Source organism: Papio anubis, chromosome X (assembly GCF_008728515.1).
Source record: "Papio anubis isolate 15944 chromosome X, Panubis1.0, whole genome shotgun sequence".
NCBI classification, from domain to species: Eukaryota; Metazoa; Chordata; class Mammalia; order Primates; family Cercopithecidae; genus Papio; species Papio anubis.
Genome location: NC_044996.1, coordinates 34,824,361 through 34,847,338, shown reverse-complemented (window position 1 = coordinate 34,847,338; position 22,978 = coordinate 34,824,361). Strand labels below are relative to the sequence as shown.

General features: G+C 41.5%; 1 protein-coding gene across 2 annotated transcripts in view; it reads right to left on the bottom strand.

Annotated features, from left to right (window-relative positions):
- LOC103880867 (A-kinase anchor protein 17B) overlaps positions 1–22,978 on the bottom strand; it is a 91,368-nt gene that overhangs the window by 5,249 nt on the left and 63,141 nt on the right. Inside the window, exons 1-3 of one of the 2 annotated variants that reach the window (XM_017954266.3) lie at positions 4,935–5,147; positions 2,675–2,805; positions 621–792 (exon numbers count right to left, since the gene is read on the bottom strand). In XM_017954266.3, coding sequence (XP_017809755.3) covers positions 621–792; positions 2,675–2,805; positions 4,935–5,123 — 492 coding nt within the window. In that variant the 5' untranslated portion in view covers positions 5,124–5,147. Of the gene's footprint in view, positions 1–620; positions 793–2,072; positions 2,806–4,934; positions 5,148–14,286; positions 14,394–16,792; positions 16,852–22,978 lie in introns of those variants that run through there. The other variant, XR_002519456.2, reaches the window with a different exon arrangement.

Genomic DNA, 22,978 nt, shown 5'->3' with positions numbered 1-22,978 from the left:
ATATTTTAAAACACTGAATATGGATTTTTAAATGAACACTTTGGCGGCTTTTCTGGCTTTTAATCCAGGACATCTGCAGAATCTGGCTATCTTTAAGAGGTCAGGAAGGGGGAGAAACACCTTCTAAAAATGAAACTCTCCAAACATAACAATTGCTCTGTGGGGTGAGTAATTTCTTATCAAATAGTTTAAAACTAGACTATCATGAGCTTGTTACAAGTCTCAAGACTCTACCAAACCTACTGCAGATGAGTGGAAAAGTAAGGTTAATAACACCTAACATCCACCCCCCATCCGTTTCTTCCCTCTGGCATTTTTCTGTTACATCCATTAGGAACTTAGAAAAGTAGACACACTAGCTAAATGTTCTGGGTAATACTGTCCTGAAGTTTAGAAACAGAAAGAGAGAGAGAAAGAGAGAGAGAGAGAGTCAAATGGAAGAGTTGGGACGCAACTCCTTTAGAGAATGTGGATATCCCTTTTGTAAACTACTATTGGGTTGTTAGAGGTCAGCCTATTAAAATAAGCCCCAGTGGATGCAATGAGTCTTCCATGGAGTGAATTTTCAATAGACCACTGCTCAAATGCAAAGGTAATGTCTCAGAAAGGCGAGTACCTACCAAACTTGAAGAACAATTTGGCAATAGCCTTCCTGAAATGTTCCTCAGGAGTACACTTAGGAACCGAAGTGCCTCAACTCGCCTCTGAGACACTAGGTACTGCCTCTTCTCCCACTCCTCTGAAGAGTCCGGCTCTTGAGGTGCCTCAGCTTTGGCTTTGGGCTTCTGTTTCCTGAAAATTAGAACTGTCTCAGTTAGGCCCTTATGGGAATGTGGGGAAAGGGAAAGAAGGGACAATTACCTAAGTCAGAACTTAGCCAAAAGTCAGAGGATTATCTAAATTGGATGTTCAGCCTGGATTTGGGGGGACTAGTTATATTTATTAGGCTCAAGCTCTGGCCAAGTTTCACAGACATGACCTCAAGTAATTCCTATCACTCCACTGGTAAAAAAGAAAGGGACACATGGAAGGGTATTCTTTATCTCCTTTTTGTTGAGACAGAGTCTTGCTCTGTCACCCAAGTTAGAGTGCGGTGGCACAATCATAGCTCACTGTAGCCTCAGACTCCTGGGCTTAAGTGATTCTCCCACCTCGCCCTCCCGAGTAGCTGGGACTACAGGTGTGTGCCACCATGCCTGGCTATTTTTTTTTTTTTTTAATTTTTGTAGAGACAGGGTTTCCCCGTGTTGCCTAGGCTGGTCTTGAACTCCTGGCCTCAAGTGATCCTCCCACCTCAGCCACCCAAAGTGCTGGGATTACAGGTGTGAGCCTGCTTATCTCCTTTTCTGAATGGCTACAATTTATATGAAAGAATAAAAGAATAAACATGCATGAGGAAGGGCCAGGAAGTAAAATTAATTTTCAAAGCTCCATAGTTTTGGCTCATCTGTACTCGACTGGCAACCTTTGGCAATCCAATAGCCCCTTCTAGACTCAAACTCCTGAACTGGACATCAACAATAAGCTCAAACAAATAAATACAAAGAGGCCAGGTGCAGTGGCTCACGCCTGTAATCCCAGCACTTTGGAAGGCTGCAGCGGACAGATCACCTGAGGTCAGGAGTTCAAGACCAATCTGGCCAACATGGTGAAACCCCGTCTCTACTCAAAATACAAAAATTAGCCAGGCATAGTGGCTCGAGCCTGTAGTCCCAGCTACTCGGGAGGCTGAGGCAGAGGTTGCAGTGAACCGAGATCGTGCTACTGCACTCCAGCCTGGGCAACAGAATGAGAAAGGGGGAGAGAGAGAGAGAGAGAGAGAGAGAGAGAGAGAGAGAGAGAGAGAAAAGGAAGGAAAGGGAAGGAAGGAAGGAAGGAAGGAAGGAAGGAAGGAAGGAAGGAAGGAGAAAGAAAGGAAGGAAAGAAGGAAGGGAAGAAGGAAGGAAGGAAGGAAAGAAGGGAAGAAGGAAAGAAAGGAAGAAAGGAAGGAAGAAAGGAAGGAAGAAAGGAAGGAAGAAAGGAAGGAAGGAAGAAAGGAAGGAAGAAAGGAAGGAAGGAAGGAAGGAAAAAAAGAAGAAAGAAAAAGAAGGAAGGAAGGAAAGAGAGAGAGAGAGAGAAAGAAAGAAAGAAAGAATATATATGGAGGCTTCTTAAATTCACAGATAGAATTTAGGCCAACAAGAAAAATACTCCGAATCAATCCATGCTTTCTTGCGTACAAGTTAGCTTGATTACTGAACATTTTATAGAAGAAATTCCATCCCAGCCCTAAATTCTTAAGAATTTTAAATTAGTAGGCTAGGAAATTTTGATAATATTTGGTAAACTGGTAAAATTCCTAAGTTGGCAGGCTAGGATTTTTACTACAAAATTTCTGGTCCCTTTTTTAAAAAATCATTTATTTCCAGACATCTTAATTTAGCTAGTTCTATTATTCCTCATTATTTGTCCTCCCTGACAAACATATTTTTTTGAAGTCTCTTGTTTTCAACAGTTTTGTTATTTTGGTTTTGTAACAGCACAGTTGAAAGACTGTAGCTTTCAATGGCATTTTCCAATCTGCTCCAATTCTTGCCCCCCATCTCAATGTTATCTACCAAGTCTAGCTGTTCATCCAAAAGGATTAATCCCTAAATCAAAGAAAAAAAATCTTCATTAAAGTTGGTCTAGACACCTTTCAGCTACTTCCTCTTCTCTTTTCTTTTCTTTTTTCCTTTCTTCTTCTAGTTCTTGTAATTTTAGCCTTTCCTGATTTCTCCTCCTTACAGCTCCTTCCCCAAAGTGTTTGGTCGTATCAGACGTAACCTGCTCCAAAACAATTCAAAGTTTCATTAGAAAAGTTTGCCAGCTGGCTGGGCACGTCCCAGGTCAGAAAGATAAAACTAAGATGGTACATGGTAATTCAAAATCAATTCAATTCAAAATGTCCTCTCTGCATCCCAGTACTCATATTCCTACTGCTTCTCAGCCACCAGCCAAACAGTACTTGTAAGCTTGAGGATTTTCTTTGGCAGAACCCTTGAATAAGTATATCAAATCATCACCTTAACTTTACACAATTTTACTTGTCAGTCATACCTCAATAAAGCTGTTAAAAAAAAAAAAAAAAACCCTGAGGAGCTTACTTTACATTATGGTCATAGACACCATCACAGTGCCATCATAGGCGCAGGCTGAGAAATGTCAGTCTGTTACTTCTGGTTCATTAAAAAGATCAAATGAGTTAAAGTATTTTTTTTAATCATCGGGAACAAAAATAATCAGAAGTGTCTGTGGTGCAGGGAGAACAAAGATGCCCAAAAACTAACCTGATGAGAGAGAAGATCTATCATGATTAGTAAACAACTTTTCAAATCTTGAAATAAAGTGAAAATCAGATTGAGATACTACAAAATAGTATAAAATAGGTTAAAATTTTTGGTTAACCAAGTCACAAGAAAATTAAAACCAGACACTGGACAGCGGGAAGTGGTCTCTCATCTTGTGGTAATATTTTATTTATTTATTACTTATTTATTTATTTTTGTTTGTTTGTTTTTTGAGATAGGTTCTTGCTCTGTCGCCCAGGCTGGAGTGCAGTGGCATGATCTTGGCTCACTGCAACCTCTGCTTCCCGGCTCAAGCGATCTTCCAGCCTCAGCCTCCCAAGTAGCTGGGACCACAGGCAAGAGCCACCACACCTGACTCATTTTGTTTTTTTTGTAGAGACGAGGTTTTGCTATGTTGTCTTGGAGCTCAACATGATCCACCCGCCTTGGCCTCCCAAAGTGCTAGGATTACAGGTGCAAGCTATCGCACGGAGCCTAATTTTTTATTTTTTAAGCTGAGCAGTGGTACATGGGTGGTCATGACAGTATTTGCTATATCATTTGCCTGGCTGAATAGCTCATAATTTTAAAATACACATTTTAACATAACTAGCTACATATACACACGTGTGCGTGCACACATACACATACTCATACACTGGAAGCTGAAAGTCCAAATTCATGCTAAAGACTGATTTACAGAAAAAGGAGAGTCTAGTTGCATCTTTTCCACTGCTGGGTTAAGACTTCAAGAAGGAGATGACGAAAGCATGTAGACATCAATGAGATGACATGATGGAGTAGACAGGCTGATTTTGAAAGTAAAGAACCCAAGTTTGTTAGGATTATGTTTTAGCAGTTTACCTAACAGACATCCTGAAAATTTAAGTTGTGACCCAGGAATAAAGAGGGAAAAAAACTGCTCTCCATGTGGTTTCCTTTTTTTTTTTTTTTTTTTTTGAGACAAAGTCTCACTCTGTCATCCAGGCTGGCATGCAATGGCGTGATCTCGGCTCACTACAACCTCCACCTCCCAGGTTCAAGCAATTCTCATGCCTCAGCTTCCCAAGTAGCTGTGATTACAGGTGCCTGCCACCATGCCTGGCTAATTTTTCTATTTTTAGTTGAGACGGGGTTTTGCCATGTTGGCCAGGCCAGTCTCGAACTCCTGACCTCAAGCAATCTGCCTGCCTCGGCCTCCCAAAATGCTGGGATTACAGGCGTGAGTCACCACACCCGACCTCCATGTGGTTTCAAATTGTATGTATTCCTCTCTTCCTCTCTCTCAGCAACTTGTCAAATATAATAAGCATATGAGATAATTCCACAGGGGCCATCAAGAATTCTTTAATGCCCTCAAGTAGTTGAGACAGAGCCTCAGATTATAAGAACCATCACTTTAAAGTCACAGCTGGCAGCATGCCTGATAGCACAAGAATGAGTGTTCAAATCAGGATTGTTTTTCTTCCTAAACATCCATGTATTAAAAATAATAAGTCTTTATATATCAGCTATTGATCAGAGCCTGGTAGGGTCTAAGAACATTTATTCTAGATGCTTCCTTCCAGCTTTTACTCAGGATCCCCTGAACAGTGGAAAATAAAAGAAACTCTGGCTACTTCTTACCTTAACGTTACATGCCAGAGCTTTCCCATCATCTCCTTTAAGCATCAGTTTCATTCTTCGAAGGGACTGCATGGCTTTTACAAAGTCAGTTGCCTCTTGGTACTGTATGAAGGCCTCAAATGTCTGTAAGCCAAAGCTAAAACCCCCAAAGCTCCTGTCAGTCATCACTTCTCTGTAGGGGCCAAGCATAAGGATATCCACATTCTTGATCTTCCCAAAACTTTCAAAGACTACCCAAAGGATCTCTTCACATGGCTTCTCCTTGCTAGAACCTTTAGGTGCAAACCATTTACAGGGCAAGTCTTCAAAATATATGGAATCTGGGCTCTTCTCATGGTCCTTCAGCCCCGTCACTCAACGAGGGCTCTCTTCCCTTGGGGAAGTGCTCCCATTCTCCCTGGGCATCTGTAGCCACTACTTTTAAGTCTTTTTTCAAACCATTTAACTTGATAATCTTCCCATATAACTTTGCCTTCAGGATCTGAACCAAACTTCGGGTCTCAGCCTCACCCTCAAATCGAATGAAGTCCTCTGTACTATTGGAAAGCCAAACTGTGGTGAACTGGTCAGGGGAAATCAGGCTCTTCAGCTGGTCAAGAACTTCCCAGTTAGAGAAGGGCCTCACAGGTTCTAGACTCCCTGGAAGCAATATGCTGATCAACAATTTTGCTATGGGCTTGAGGTAGAGGTGCTGAGCTGCACAGAGCTCTGTTGCCTCAGAGTTATCATACACCACTGTGACTGTCATGGTGTCCTCAGACCACCTTAGAGAGCGAAAGAGAAAATTTTGATACAGATGGAGTAATATACAGATTTGGATTGTGAAATGGTGTTGGCATTGCTGGACTTAGAACAAATTGATAAGAAAAGCTATACTACAAGTAGAATTAAAATAATATCTTCTGATGCCTGGAAATAATAAGTTATTTCAGCAGGGCTTCCGAATATAAGGTTAATACAAAAAAGTCAATAGCCTTCCTATATAACAGCAACGAACAAGTAGAATTTGAAATTTAAAACTCAATACCATTTACATTAGCACACAAAACAATGAGATACTTAGTTAGAAATCTTACAAAATACGTACAAGATCTATACAAGGTAAAGAAAAACTAACTATGTGGTCCACGAATAAGAAGACTCAAGATGTCAGTTCTTGCCAACTTGATCAATAGATTCAATGTAATCCCAATCAAAATCCCAGTGAGTTATTTTGTGGATATTGGCAAACTGATTCTAAAGTTTATATGGAGAGGCAAAAGATCCAGAATAGCTAACTCAATATTGAAGAAGAACAAAGTTGGAGAAGTGACACTATCCAACATCAAGACTTACTATAAAGCTATAGTAATCAAGATAGTGGTTTGGTAAAAGAAAAGACAAATACACCAATAGAACAGAATAGAAAGTCCAGAGAGGCCCACATAAATACAGTCAACTGATCTTTAAAAAAGAGGAGCAAAGACAATATAACAGAGCAAAGATAGTCTTTTCAAAAAATGGTGCTGGAACATTTAGACATCCACAAGACCTTGCATATGGCAATGACTTTTTAGATGTAACACCAAAGGCACATTCTAGAAAAGAAATAATTGATAAGTTGGATTTCATTAAATTTTAAAATTTCTGCTCTGCAAAACACACTGTCAAGAGAATAAAAAGACAAGCCACAGACCGGGAGAAAATATTTGCAAAAGATATGTCAGATAAAGAATGGTTATCCAAAATATACAAAGAACTCTTAAAACTCAACAATAAGAGTACAATCTGATTTAAAAATGGACCAAAGCCCTAACAGACACCTCCCCAAAGAAGATACACCAGATGGCAAAAAAGCATATGAAAAGATGCTTCACATCATATGTCATCAGGAAAATGCAAATTAAAACAACAATGAGATACCACCACACACCTATTAGAATGGCCAAAATCCAGAACACTGACCACACCAAATGAGGTCTCCTTAAGGAAGAAGTATCACAATGAGCATGTGGTACAACAGAAACTCTCATTCATTGCTGGTGGAAATGCAAAATGGTACAGTCATTTCAGAAGACAATTTGGCAGTTTCTCACAAAACTAAACATACTCTTGCCATATGATCCAGCAATGCGCACTCCTTGTTATTTCTCCAAAGGAATTGAAAATTTATGTCCAAACAAAAACTTGCATATAATGTTTATAGCAGCTTTATTCATAATTGTCAAAACCTGGAAGGAACCAAGATGTTCTTCAGTAGGTGAATGGATAAATAAACCATGGTACATCCAGACAATGGATTATTATTCAGCCCCAAAAAGAAACGAGCTATCAAGCCATGAAAATATGTGGAAGAAACTTAAGTGCATCTTCCTAAGTGAAAGAAGCCAATCTGAAAAGGCAACATACTATATGATTCCTATTACATAACATTTTGTAAAAGGCAAAACTATGGAAACAGTAAAAAGATCTGTGGCTGCCATGAATTAGAGGGGAGGGAAGGTTGAATAGGCTGAGCACAGAGGATTCTTAGGGCAGTTGGAGCTATGTTGTATGATACTGTAATGATAGATACATGTCATTAACATTTGTCCAAAACCACAGAATGTTCAACACCAAGATTGAACTCTAATGTAAACTATGGACTTTGGGTTATGATGATGTGTCAATGTAGGTTCACTGATTGTCACACATATAACCACTCTGGTGGAAGATGTTAATCACGGGGGAGGCTAGGCACGTGTAGGAGCACGAGTATGTGGGACCTCTATATTTTCTGCTCAATTTTCTTCTTCTTTTTTTTTTTTTTTCTGAGACGTAGTCTTGCTCTGTCACCTAGGCTGGAGTGCAGTGGCCTGATCTTGGCTCACTGTAACCTCCGCAACCCAGGTTCCAGTGATTCTCCTGCCTCAGCCTCCTGAGTAGCTTGGATTACAGGCGTGCACCACCACACCCGGCTAATTTCGTGTTTTTAGTAGAGACAGGGTTTCACCATGTTGGCCAGGCTGGTCTCGAACTCCTGACCTCAGGTGACCCACCCACCTCAGCCTCCCAAAGTGCTGGGATTACAGGCATGAGCCACCACACCAGGCCCCTTCTGCTCAAGTTTCTTGTGAACCTAAAACTTCTCTAAATAATAAAGCCTATTAAAATAATAATATCTGTTCTATAAGTGAATAATAATAATAATATGTAATCTTTATTTAATAATATTTGTTTAATGTTTTTAGAGCTTTCAAAGAGTATATACTGTGTCTCAGTTTCCTTAACCATAAAATAGAGATAATAAGATTTGGGGGAGGATTAAATGAGTGAATACAGGCGAAATCTTTAGAATGTGCCTGGCACAAAGGAAGTTCTCAATAAACATAAGCTATAATATTATCTATTAGTGGTAGTAGTCTTACTTTATCTCATTTGATTTATGAAGCAACCTGTGAGTAGGTATTTGCCTGCCTGTTTTACAGATGGAGAAATTCAGACAGTTTCAGAAAAATTAAATCACTTGCCCATACATTGAGAAGCCAAGATTCTAAATCTCTAATCTATTATACAATTGATCTTAAATGTAAAGTCCCATTAAAAACCTGCTGGGGATGGTACACAAACACGGCAAGGGTGGCACATTAATGAACATGCACCGAACATGCATAGAACTTATAGTTCTAACCCATGCACCTGACTTAGCATCCCTTGTCCAGGTTGGTTTCCAAGTCTAAAATGGACATATCTACTCTTATTCCTCCAGTCTGTTGACTTTAACTAAATTGATCTCTAAGTTAAAGTTAAGAAGAGACAGCCTTTTCTAATGAGTGACAAAGTGAATTTGTCCTCTACTTTGGGACTGGAAAAATCCCAAAACATGAGTGCTTGCTGTTTACTTCATATTAACAAACTATTTGAAGCAGTACTAAGGTGAACAAGATCACTAATGCTGGGAATTAAAGATTTAAGCTTCTATTTGCTTAATTTAAATAGCACTTCCCAATAAAGGAGTTTTTTCTGAGTGGATATATCCAGACTCTATGTCACCAGAGTTTCTCATTAATGTCAACTTTAGGGAAATTTAGACCCAAACATATATGGCCAGATGACAGAAATTCTAACACAAAATTTACTGCGAAGTCTTGGCTAACTTTATAGGTACATAATTATTTAATAACTACCCCTAAAGGACAATCCAAGTTAATTTCCTTTAGAAGACAAGGTTTGTATAGACTGATTTTATAAAAGGTCATCAAAAGCAGTATCTAAGATACTATGTTCTAGAAATCCTTATGACAGCAACACTGAAATGGGATGATATGAAAATAAACATGTTTTCTTTCTCCAGAAGCATTATCTAAATAGCAAAATGGAAAAACTCCAGTTAGTTTGCTGTAATTTGCAATAAGGGTCAACACTAAGGCCCCTCTAGGAGAAAAATTAATGTGATATTCAATTAAGACACACTGAACTCTAACATTTATTTATAACCATTAGGTATTTATTTACACAACCTAATATAAAGCAACAGTTTTTTAAAAACGTTCCAGAAAATATACACCCAAAACAGAGTTACTCTCTTCAAAGTAATCAGGCTTATCAAGCTTTCCATTTGCTCCAGTGATACTGCCTTTGTTTAAAACACTGTAGAATGCTTCTCTTGGATTGATTTCAAAGCCTGGGTTACATTATTTTAAGTAGCTTCATGGAGGCCAATTTCTAAATTCCTTTATAATGGATTTGATATTTAGAAATTATCACAAATTACGTATAATCAAGAATGTTGGGTAAAATGGATGACTACAAGAACAAACTGATTTTCCCAAGAAGACCCAATTGTTTTTGAAAATAAAAAAAAGCTGACCTCCTTTAAAATCCTCACAACTTAAATTCCTGTTTCCCAAGGACAAAAATGACAACAAACGAAGGCATTTGTTCTTCTCATATCTTTCATAGTTGTTCACAGGCTTTAGATCTTAAAATTGAATGTCAATAAATATTTCATCTTAAATTACTCTCCCAAAATAGAGGGCTAATTATCTAATATTACTTTTAAAATATATTGAGGACCTAGTATGAACTAAGAAGTAAGCTTTTTATATATGGCATGGCTTCATTGCTATAGCAGTGTCATTGGCAACTTCTTCTAAGTCACTAAAAATTAACTAGCATAGTGACTGGGACATAGGTGCACAACAACCAACTCCCGTTGCGATGCTTCTTCCTTAAGGAGACCTCAAGTCAAAAACTAATAAAAAATATAGGAGAAGAAGGAGGAGGTAGTGGAGGAGAAGAAGGAGGAGGAAGAGGAGGAGGAGAAGGAAGGGAAGAGAGGAAGGGAGTAATTTTATTTTTAGATATTTAGTGAGTACAAGTGCAGATTTCTTACACGCATGTATTGTGCAGTGGTGAAATCTGGGCTTTTAGTGCACCCATCACCTGAATAGTGTATATTGTACCCAACAGGTAATTTTTCAATCCTCACCTCCCTCCCACCCTCCCACCTTTTGGAGTCTCCAATCTATTATTTTACTCTATATGCCCATGTTGTACATTTCTTAATGCTTCAATTTTTTAATGTTTATAATAAGAATGTATTAATTTTGTACTTTGTTTTTAATTAAAAAGAGGAACTTCAGATGATAATAACAAGCTATTAAAAGGAAGCAATTTATAACTGCTGACACCAACTTGTCCAGAAAATAGTAAAAAAAAAAAACAGATTAATACAATAGCAACTCCGTTCATCCACCAAAAGCACCCCTCTTTCTGCCATCACTGTAAATGCCTATAGGCATTTGAACCCATAGTCAAAGTTTGTGTGAGTCATAATGGAAGCCCGGGAGACCAGAGCAGGACTTTGAATATCACAGGCTCACTTGGCAATTGCAATACTAGCTACACAATGGGCTGCAGAACTTATCTTTTAGAACTGCTTTATTGAGGCAAAATTGATATATAATAAACTACACATTTCATAACATAAACTACACATGTATCAAAACTGTATGTTTTGGTAAATTTTGACATGTGTATACACACCTATGAAACTATCACTGCAATCAAGGTAGTCAAAATACCCATTGTCCCTCCACATTTCCTCCCTACCCTCATCAATCACTGATCTAGCTGCAAAATATTTTGTTTTGAGACAGGGCCCTGTTCTGTCCCCCATGCTAGACTGTAGTTGTGCAATCAAGGCTCACTGCAGCCTCGACTTCCTGGGCTTAAGCCATCTTCCCACCTCAGCCTCCTGAGTAGCTGGAACTACAGGCACATGTCACCACGCCCAGCTAATTTTTTATTTTTTGTAGAGCCGGGTCTCTCTATGTTACTGAGGCTGGTCTCAAACTCCTGGGTTCAAGCAATCCTCTCACCTCTCTCACCTCAGCCTCCCAAAGTGCTGGAATTACAGGCGTGAGCCACCACTCCTGGCTTAGCTGCAGAGCGTTTAACTCATAAATGATAATTTATAACACAGCAAAAGCAAACAGATGTTTTTGGAAAATACTCAACTAGTTCAGGCATGGTGGCTCACGCCTGTAATCCTGGCACTTTGGGAGGCTGAGGCAGATGGATCACCTGAGGTCAGGAGTTCGAGATCAGCCTGGCCAACATGGTGAAACCCCGTCTCTACTAAAAATATAAACATTAGCTGGGCATGGTGTGGTGGTGGGCGCCTGTAATGCCAGCTACTCAGGAGACTGAGGCAGGAGAATCACTTGAACCTGGGAGGCGGATGTTTCAGTGAGCTGAGATCGTGCCACTGCACTCCAGCCTGGGAGTCAGAGCGAGACTCCATCTCAAAAAAAAAAAAAAAAGGGTTTGTGATTTTCTCCCCAACACAATCCTTGGTTTTAACCCTGTTTAAGCCAAATATACAAAAATACAATCTATGCTTAGTTATTATACTGTAGATATAGTTATGTATTTTATGCATATTTATATATTCATCAAAATATACATATTAAAATGTGTGGAATCACTAAGATCAAATTATTAGGCTTTGACTTAAAACTGACTCTTTAGAACAACCTAATTTGTCTCTAATTTCCCTTCTAATAAGCCTGTGCTTCAATTGACAGTAATGGTAGAATTCATTAATAACTTTCCCATCATTTTCACCAATCGCTATTATATGCATAAATTAATTTATTAAACAAAGTTTTAGGAGCCTAGATAAACCAAACCTTGATGGCAAGAAATGCCAGAATCATGATATTCACAAATTATCAAAAAGTCAAATTTTAATAAATATTTCTAGTATTCCCATATTCTATTGTGCTCACCATGACCTCCCCAATCCTCCCCACCCACATGCACATATCTTTCCTTTAGCCTTATGATTAAAAGCAACCCTACTGAGATGACTTATTCTTTAATATCTTTGCATAAGCAAATGGGAGCTCCTCCAACCTTAAAAATTATAGTTATTTAATAATGTTTACACAGTGTGCATTCTAGCAGTATCTTGTGTATGTAGCTTTACTAAAACATTTCACTCAACATGTTCCCAATGCCAAAACATTTCTAAGAGATTATCAGGGAACACGGTCACCTCATCTTCCTTGCCTCTATATCTCGTAGCAAAGCTGATTGAATAACAGTAGGATAAGGGAATAGAGAAAAGGAAATAGACTGGAGATGTTGTCACAAGCCTAAAATGTTCGTTTTAACCAGCAGTGAAACCTCAATAAATTCTGCACAGTCTGCATCCTAAGACATTCCAATATCTTCTCCCATTTCAGGAGATACTGGAGAGATTCACCTAATACATCTCAGGGTTTTTAGATCAGAAATATAACTTGAAACTTTAAAAGCACTTGAGTAATCAGCAAAGTAGCCACCTATTCATTCTCTCTTGCTTGTTCTCACTCTCATAAATATTTGCTGACACAGTATTAGAAAGGCCATTTGAATGAGGTACTTTAAAAAAAAACAGCGGAAAAAATAGGACCGTCTATGCAATATCCTCTTTCAAAGTAGCTCTTTGCTACCTTTCTTTTTTCTCCAGGCTTTTGAATCTTAAAGTTAGTCATTTTGAAAACATTTAAGATGTATACAATTATACAACATATTTATGGAAATAGCAGGGAAGCCAGAATTTATTCGGGTCAAATTAACCTAGTCAATTTTCAATTTTCTGGCTACTACAGAATCCCAGTATGTATTGACCAAATAAAAACATTCCATCGTTCTTCAGTCAAGATGCCATGCATGGACGTTCAAGTATTCTGACACGTCATTAAGCCAACAACATTTTAAAACTGAGACTGACCATATGCTCTGATCTTGAATAATTTAAAAATCACATCATTAAAATGAGTGGCACTCAGTTTTGCAATAATAAGAATATAGCCAATATATGACCCAACAAATGACCGAATTCCCAAATTAAAATGGTCTGGGCTTATGGGGGCCCTGGGGGCTTTCTGGGCAGAATGGAAGGGATTTTTGGAGATCCACAGCCATTTGGCAATGATAAATTCGCAACAACGAAATATTAGAGTCCTACTGAGAGAGAATCTCTTCTACCACCATTCAGAGAAAATCAGCTCTAAGGTAGAGTTTAGTATGTGGAATTTCGATCCTGAAATGAAGAAAGCTGGATTCATATTCATTTAAGTCTGAGCAACTCAATTTCCTGTTTTCTCTTCCTTGTGTTAAAACATCATCCTAAAGTTTCCTGTATGTGGTAACGTTTGTGAAAGCAACGTGTTCTGAGTGTTTCTGAGGCTAATAGAAAATAAATTAACCTGAAGAAAAGTCTTGTGTTGGCCTTTCTGTGCAAATGCGTTCACATAACTAACTCTAAGCAAGTGTGTACAGGAGTCATTCCAAGATAACAAGGGAAGAAGCTGTTTTTAAAAACCTGCACAGAGCAGTAAGCAGACCTATCTGACCAGTCTTTTGGTCTTTTGCTCCTTCGTCTGCACCAGGAACATTTTTATTGAAGAACACCTCTCTCCAGACACCTCCAGCCAGGAATGCTACTTTATACCTTAGATTAATAAACAATGCTACTGAAGAAGACTCACTGCTTTCTCTTCTCATGAAAAAAAAAAAAAGCTATCAGGGAATTAAAGGAATGTGGCTATCTTCCATGCTTTTGCCTCAATCACTGAATAATCAGAGTATTATTTGTGGGAAATGCATATCATGAAGTTGCCAGTGTTTTGCTTCTCAGTTGTATTTCCACAATCTGAAAATTACCAACAAAATTCCTGCCCACCAATCGCCACCTACAGGTCAAAAGCAACCTTCACATGGGACCCTGCTTTGCACTATTACCCCGTTTTTAAGAGTAACAGTATTTCCCAACCTTTTAAAAATCCCAAGGTAAACTTATTTGACTACAAGTCCCACAGAATAGGATATTACCCAATACCTCGTGCTGAAAATGTGATCAAGGGAAGAAAGATTGGAGAAACCACAATTCACTTGAACCCTTCACAGTGGACCAAAATGAAGTTATGGCATCCTAACCAGGGAACACTGCCAGAGAGAAACAGGTACAAAGTCAAAAGTGAATGAAATTGTTTTAAAATTAAGACAACTGTATATTAACAATATTCAGCACGAACAGCAAGTAAGATTTACGCCATTGTACTTACATACCATCATGATCTGATTTTTGCACCTGTTTTATTAACAATTCCAGATATTGATATGGTCATCACAATTCCTCATTTTTCATGCCTATAGAGAGTTTCTCTAGAAATTTTGTACAATTACAATGTGTCAATAAAAATTAAAAGTTGTTAAAAAAGAAATTCTATATAGAGAAAAATTACATAGAAATTCTATACTTACTATATATTTAGTTGGATATTCTCCCCGGGGATTTGTGTCTTCAATTATTTTTGAAAGAGCATAACTCTTTCCAAAAGAGTACTGCCACTGCTCTACACTACTATTATGAGAATGAGTGCTACTATGGAAATCTTTGTGTAAATTTTTTATTATTATTATTATTTTTGTGTGTATGTGACAGAGTCTCACTCTGTCTCACAGGCTGGCGTGCAGGTGCACGATCTCAGCTCACTGCAGCCTTTGCCTCTCGGGTTCAGGTGATTCTCATGCCTCAGTCTCCTGAGTAGCTGGATTACAGGCACATGCCACCACACTCGGGTAATTTTTGTATTTTTTTTGTGGAGACGAGGTTTCGCCATGTTGGCCAGGCTTGTCTCGAACTCCTGACTTCAAGTGATTCGCCCGCCTCGGCCTCCCAAAGTGCTGGGATTACAGGTGTGAACCACCGTTCCAGGTCTTATGTAAATATTTTTAAAAGCCAATTTATTAGGCCATCAGCAGCATTAACATACTTGATTCCCCTGCAGTCCTGATCACATTGGATCATTATCATTTTTCTTTCTGCTACCTTTATTAGTATAAAATGACAACTTAAAGCAGCTTTAATTTGCATTTAATTTTATGTAGGCTGTAGTTCCAGCCAACCTTTATATTGATATTCAACTGCCTATTCAATGTCTCCAGTTGAATGTATCATTGGCATCTCAACCTAACAAGTGCATCAGAGCCCTTAATTTGCATCTCCTAAACCTGTCCTCCACCTCACACTTGCTCCCCTGACTCCCAGTGATTCCCAGCTCCCTAAGTAGAGCCACCCTGCACCCAGGCGCTTAGACTCAAAACCTAGGAGTTAATCCTTCCAAAAGTCTTTTTGACTCCACCTTTACCACAAATCCCAAATTAATCTCCATCTTCACTGCTACCCCCCGGTCCAGGCCACTGTCATCTCTCACCTGGATTACTGCAACAGCCTCCTAACTGGTCCTTCTTCTTCCATCCTTGCCCCTACAGAGTCCACTCTACACAACAGCCAAGGTCGTATTTTTAAAAACCTAAGTCAGATCATGTCACTCCTCTGTTCAAAACCTTCCAGCGGCATCCCATCATGTTTTGAATGAAATCCAAACTACTTACCTTCAAAACATGGCCCCTGCCCACCTCTTTCAACTCAGCTTTGTACCCTTCTCCCTTATTACCCTAGTTTTCTCCATCCCACCCCGCTGGCCTTTTTACTGCCCCTCAAATGCATCAGGTTCACTCCTCAGGACTTTGCTCTTGTGGTTCCCTCTGCCTGAAGGGCTATCCTCCAAGATTTTCTCATGGCTGGTGCTTTCTCTTTGCTCTCATTTGACTTGAATGTCACCTGCTTAGAGAAGCCTGCCCTGAACGCTCTCTGAAATAGCACTGTTCTCACCCCTGTGACTTGGTAGTCTATCACGCCATTTTATTTTCACTATAACACAGAAACCATCTGATCATCATGTGTCATTGCTAACCTTTTTTTTTTAATCTGCATCTGTCTGGTTCACCATTATATCTTTAGAGCCTAGAACAGTACTTAACACACAGTAGGAACTTAATAATGCTAAATCTTATGTAAAACAGAGACTTTGCTCAATAACTACATTTAAAAGGTGTTACTTCTGGCTGGGCACACTGGCTCGCGCCTGTAATCTCAGCATTTTGGGAGGCCGAGGTGGGCAGATCACAAGGTCAGGAGATCGAGACCAGCCTGGCCAACATGGTGAAACTCTGTCTCTACTAAAAAATACAAAAATTAGCCGGGCGTGGTGATGCATGCCTGTAATTCCTGCTACTCAGGAGGCTGAGGCAGGAGAAGTGCTTGAACTCAGGAGGCAGAGGTTGCAGTGAGCCGAGATCGCACCACTGCACTCCAGCATGGGTGACAGAGTGAGACTCTGTCTCAAAAAAAAAAAAAAGTATATTTCCATACTTAAAATACTAATAACAGCACCTAAAGACCCATAGTGAAATGATAATGCAGACTTGCTTGTTCATTTTGACTCCTAGACCTATTAACATTAATCAGTGAACATTGAGATTAATTTAAGTATACCTACCAAGCACCTTTAAGACACTTTGGGGACCACAGGGAAGAGTCACCCTCAAACAACTGAGTCTAGAAAGAGAAAGAAATTGAGACAATTAACTGGAATCTAAGGAAGAAAATGGTGAATGTCAGGAGAGACATTTGGTACTTTGGGCTACAGACAAGCAATAATGGTTTTAACATTCTTTCACATGAAATGAGTGTTAGAATTCCTGAGAATAGGCTCCAGTCATGTTTAAGTGTGTGCGTATTGCTCCCTTCAAGAGTGTTGCGACATGCATAAAAATAGTTGTATCTGTCACAATAACTAGCATGGGGAGGACACCACTGCCATTTGGTTAGCAGGGGGCCAGCGATGCTAACTGCCCTGCAGTTCCTAAACAGACCTGCACAACAAATAACTCCCCATCTCAAATGCCAACACAGAGCCCGTCTAAAACATATGGAGCACTTTCTGGGACTCCAGATTAATATTTTTAACATGCTATCTTTTAGGAAGTCACTTCTGAGTTGTTTTTATTCTCCCTGATTTTTTTTTTAATCATTTTGACCCAGATCCTATACACATCAACTATTCAGCAAACAGAAAACCTGAGTGCAAGCAAAGGATGAAGAACAGCAAGGCCCACCAGAATGTCTCTTTGGGGCCCTAGCACAGCGGGCTTTCAACCCCAGGCCTGAGGAAAGCTACCATCTATGGATAATGCTTCACAATGAGGTCCACAGCATTCCTGTGTGTTAAGATTACTCACCCTTCACAGAGACAGTTTCACTGCATGTCTGACAATTTCCTAATTACACAATAAGACAAGAAGCTAATCCTGAGTGTGAAACTTCCCAAGTGGGGGCTTGTTTCCCTTGAGCAGTGGCCCAGGGCTTACCTTGCCAGTCCTATTTTCACCACGCCCCTGTGTCCATCCCCCATTCTAGTTGGGCCAATCTTCCTTGAGTTCCTTTAAAGATGTTGATCCCCTCAGCCAAATATCCCCTCTCCTCATCTAAAGCCTACTCACCCTTCAAAACCTTGCTCCATTTCACCTGTTTTATGTAACCTTCCCTGTGACAGTAAAAACCAAAATGCTTTTGAGCTCAAGGTCTGGTGTCAAGCAGATTCGGGTTCAAATCCTGCCTCTGCCACTGACCAGCTTGGTGACATCCTTGGGCATGCTACCTAACCTCTTTGAGCTTCAGAAGATGATAATAGTGCCTATCTTACAGGTGGGATTAAATAAAATGATGCGGCCTGGTGCAGTGGCTCACGCCTGTAATCCCAGCACTTTGGGAGGCTGAGGCAGGTGGATCATTCAAAGTCAGGAATTTGAGCCCACCCTGGCCAACATGGTGAAACCCCGTGTCTACCAAAAATACAAAAATTAGCCAGGTGCAGTGGCGTGCACCTTTAATCCCAGCTACTTGGGAGGCTGAGGCAGGAGAATCATTTGAACCCGGGAGATGGAGACTGCAGTGAGCCGGGATTGTGCACTGCACTCCAGCCTGGGCAACAAGAGTGAAACTCCATCTCCAAATTAATTAATTAATTAAAATAATCCACTAGAACTAGAAATGCCATTTGACCCAGCCATCCCATTACTGGGGATATACCCAAAGGATTATAAATCATGCTGCTATAAAGACATATGCACACGTATGTTTCTTGTGGCACTATTCACAATAGCAAAGACTTAGAAACAACCCAAATGTCCATCAATGACAGACTGGATTAAGAAAATGTGGCACATATACACCATGGAATACTATGCAGCCATAAAAAAGGATGAGTTCATGTCCTTTGTAGGGACATGGATGCAGCTGGAAACCATCATTCTCTGCAAACTATCCCAAGAACAGAAAACCAAACACCACATGTTCTCACTCACAGGTGGGAATTGAACAATGAGATCACTTGGACACAGGAAGGGAAACATCACACACTGGGTCCTGTTGTGGGGAGTGGGGAGGGGGGAGGGATAGCATTAGGAGATAGACCTAATGTAAATGACGAGTTAATGGGTGCAGCACACCAACATGGCACATGTATACAGATGTAACAAACCTGCACGTTGTGCACTTGTACCGTAGAACTTAAAGTATAATAAAAATAAATAAATAAATAAAAGACAACACTTTGGAAAGTATTAAAAAAAAAAAAAAAGATCCAAGTAAAGTACTTAACTTCCAGTGAGTGTTCAGTAAATTTTCATTATTATTATGACTACTAAATTTTCACTGACCTTCCTCTTCTTCTGCAAGTGCTCCAGCCCTTTGTCTCTTCTGAGCAAAGGGCAACTGGATTCCATGATGACCACATTTGCTCTAACTGCACCCCAGGCATTAGCCTGCCTCAGCCCACAGCTTGGTTTTATAGCTTCTTAAAGTGCCAGGAGCATGTTGGATACAACATAGAACCCAGAGACCCAAGTGTACACTGAATCAGAGAGTTGGACAACTACCAGTGCCCTGGATCTGAAATAACTCAGCAAAAGTCTCTGTCTCTAGCAAAGGTAGGAATGCATGCTGGGAAGATAAACTGCTTCACTGTTTGGAATAAGTCTCTCTCTCACACACACATCAGCACCACCACCATTGCCATCTCCATGTTCTCTAACCTCTATACCTCGCCTTTCTTACTGTGGGTAGAGATGACACATAAAGCCAGCAAAGGGCACTCTCTTCACGTAAGTGTATGATGGGAACTTGGACAAACAGGCTGCACTGCAGGTATACTCTTTGGCTGGAACAAAATGGAAAGCAACTACAAAAGCCAAGGTGGACTCTGCAGGCCCTGCCCCCCTCCCGCCCAATGTTACTCCACCTCAAGTCAGCCCCATCCATCCTAATGTGTGTGGCAGCTGGGATCCTCTTGGCACCTTCGCCAGCAGGCCTATTTCACTAGTCGCTTTCCTCTGTGCTCCACAATGCTTGAAGGAATGCCTTCATGGAAGTTACTCCATGTTTTGAAGGCCTCCCCTGGCCTCTCTCCCCTCCCCCCAAAAAACCAGAGCACAGAAAAATGTAACTGCTGGAATGTCACATGCTTCAAAAGGCAAACAAACAACAAAACAGAATTTGAGAAGTCCCAACATATTTTTCCAAAAAATGGTTTTCTCAGCATGAAGAGTGAGCACTACCAATTGCACTGCACAAGTTTACACTCTCAACAGCATGAGGTTCCAAGGTTAGATCAGAGGTAGGCAGGAAAACAGGGCAAAATGGGCATGATCTTTGAGACCATATTCTTTTGAGACAGAGTCTCGCTCTGTCACCCAGGCTGGAGTGCAGTGGCGCGATCTCAGCTCACTGCAAGCTCCGCCTCCCGGGTTTACGCCATTCTCCTGCCTCAGCCTCCCGAGTAGCTGGGACTACAGGCGCCCACCACCTCGCCCGGCTACTTTTTTTGTATTTTTTAGTAGAGACGGGGTTTCACCGTGTTAGCCAGGATGGTCTCTTTATCTCCTGACCTCATGATCCGCCCGTCTCGGCCTCCCAAAGTGCTGGGATTACAGGCTTGAGCCACCGCGCCCGGCCAAGAGACCATATTCTCAATCTAGAAAAGACACCAAGAAGAGGCCCAAAAGCTAACCTGTTTCCCATACCGGAACCCAGCGTTCCAGTACACGTTTGTTATCCCTCAGAGTTAGCAGCACTAGAAAATTCTGCCTCTTGTAATGGTCGACTTTAAATAAAAACACAAAAAGCAGGAGACCAAAAGGCGGCACTTGTTCCAAGGACCACGACTATGATTTCCCCTGAGTGCGGGTATGGCATGCATATCCTATAGCATGGGCCTCCCCAACTTGATTCTTCCCCTCGCCTCTCTGCCCACCAACCCAAGCTCAGGATCTTGCATCCCGAAAGACTTGTGGGTGAGCAAGTCACGGTCAGATTAAAACGGTCTTAATCCACCCCGCTGGAAACCCCAAGCAGAGACTCAGAATCTCTTGAGAAGTCCCTAAAGCCAAGGATGAGGGTCATCAGGGGGCGGCGGCGGCAGAGACCTGCTAATGATGGGCACTTGGCGTACCGGTCGAGCAGGAGAGGGCACCTTCAGTTCCCATTAGCAGGATATCACTGCCAACGTGCCCCAGGGGAATGCCTCGACCTTCGCCAGAGCAGCGGTCGGGTGAGCCCTCGAGTGGGTTCCGGTGCGCTCCCTGGCGCAGCGGGGTCTGGGGTGAGGGGAGAGTGGACCTGGAAGAGCCTCGGCGTTACTCTGGAAAACGTGACTCTGCTGAGGCAAGCGGGGCAACTCGGGTCTCTTGTGCAGCCCCTCCCCAATCCCCACCGAGGGCCCAGCGTGGCTGCCTTCTCTGAGGACAGAGCGGAGGGCATTTACCGGGAGCTTCAGGAACCGTTCGTCTCTACTTCACGATCCGCTGGGATAACGGGACTACCGCCCCCGCCGCCGCCGACGCCGCCGACGCCGACGCCGCTGCCGCTGCCGCCAACGCCTACGCCGCCGTCGTCGCCTCCCTCCAACCGCCGCAGTCGCAACCGTCAGCGGTCCCAGTCACCCCGTGCGACTGTCGCTCGCGAAGCCAGCTGTTGAATGGCTCGCGTCGAGCTTACCGCGCGCAGAAGCGTCCTCGCCTTATCTAAGAGGGCAACGCCAGTGCCAACGCCCCGTGACCTCCTCGATCCCCTGCGGCTCTGGCGAGCTCACCGCGGCTGCCTAGTGGCTCGCGACTGCTGGTTCTTCTGCCCGCGCGCTGGCTGCCCTCGGGGCTCGGCCGCCCTCGCCGCTTGCCCTGAACTTGCGGGCAAGACTAGTGGCAATGATGGACTCGTCCCGCCCCCTGATTTCCCCAGGGCCAATCGCCTTCTCCTGAGGAGCCCTTCAAGTAACCCCACCCCTCTCATGCTGCAAAGGCCGAGCCGAAGTTTATCCCAATGCGCCGCTGCTCCCGAAGATTTCGAGGCTTTGACCAGGCTACTCACCCCCAGCCGCCACGAAGTTACAGTGATTTAGAAGCGGAAGCTCACTTGGCCTACCAACCCCCACGCGACCTATTTCCTTTGAAAAAACGAGTATACAACTAGAGGTGTATACAACAAGAGGTGATGTTGTTCACCTCATCCCTGAAGTGGGACTGCTGGGAAGTGGCCACGCGCTTGGCCAAAATTGCACATCATGGAGTGAGCAAGAACCACAAAAGCCATCGACTGACTATCCCCGCATTGTTTTTTCTGTTTCTGGGGCCTGCTTTCTGAGGCTGGCCAACTTCCAGCGACCAGGACTCACTGACTCCGCGTACCACCGTTTGGGTCTCCGACTTCCTTGCTTGAGGGTGAGGGAAACCGGTCCCCTGGTAACTTCTGCACGTTTGAGGACATGTAAAGCCAGTCTTGTCCCTCCTGCCCATGGTGGTCCAACAATTTGAACACAATTCCGGCCACGTTCCTCCAGGCTCTGTTGCTCTAAAGACCTGGGTTCAAGGCTCGTCTCTGAATTTAATTCCTTTATATCTTTTGAAAGTGGAATACAGGAACTGAGTCTATCCTTTACACCCCGCCCCACCCCAAAGTATAGACCGTTCAGCACAGAGGAGACCACGATGGCCACGTCCCTTATATACACATTTGGCTTCTCTGGTGGAGCTCCCTCAGGTAGCATTCACTTTCTTGACTTTCATATCACAAGGCCCATTCTATAGAATACAGTTTTAATATATAATTAAAATACAGAATATAGCTTAATATAGTTACAATATTTTGAATATTCTTATGCTTTAAAATAAAATCTAGTATAACATTTTGTATCGTTTAATCTCTTAAGTTATATTCCATCCAATATAAAACAAATCTGTGTACACTGATGCAGTACACATAATCATTTCAGTTAAATAAATTGACCTGAAAATTTAATAGCTATTCCTTATTGTGTTAAGAACCATGAAAAGGGTTTTACATATACAAACTGTATAAAGGTATTTAGTACTAACAAAAAAAAAAACTATGACCGAAATTCCATTTTTGTCCCTATTTTTTAAATGAGGAAACTGAGGCATAGAAGGTTTGAGCTACAGCCCTACATGAGCGATTAGGTAACAAGAGCTGAGATTCTAACCTGAGCAATTTAGTTCTAGATGCTATGCTGCTAATCATTACGTTGATTTGTATTTTAGGTTAACCAATGCTCCAAATGGGATATATTAAAGTAATAACAAAGGAAAAATTGCTTCTCTTGTCATCTAAAGCT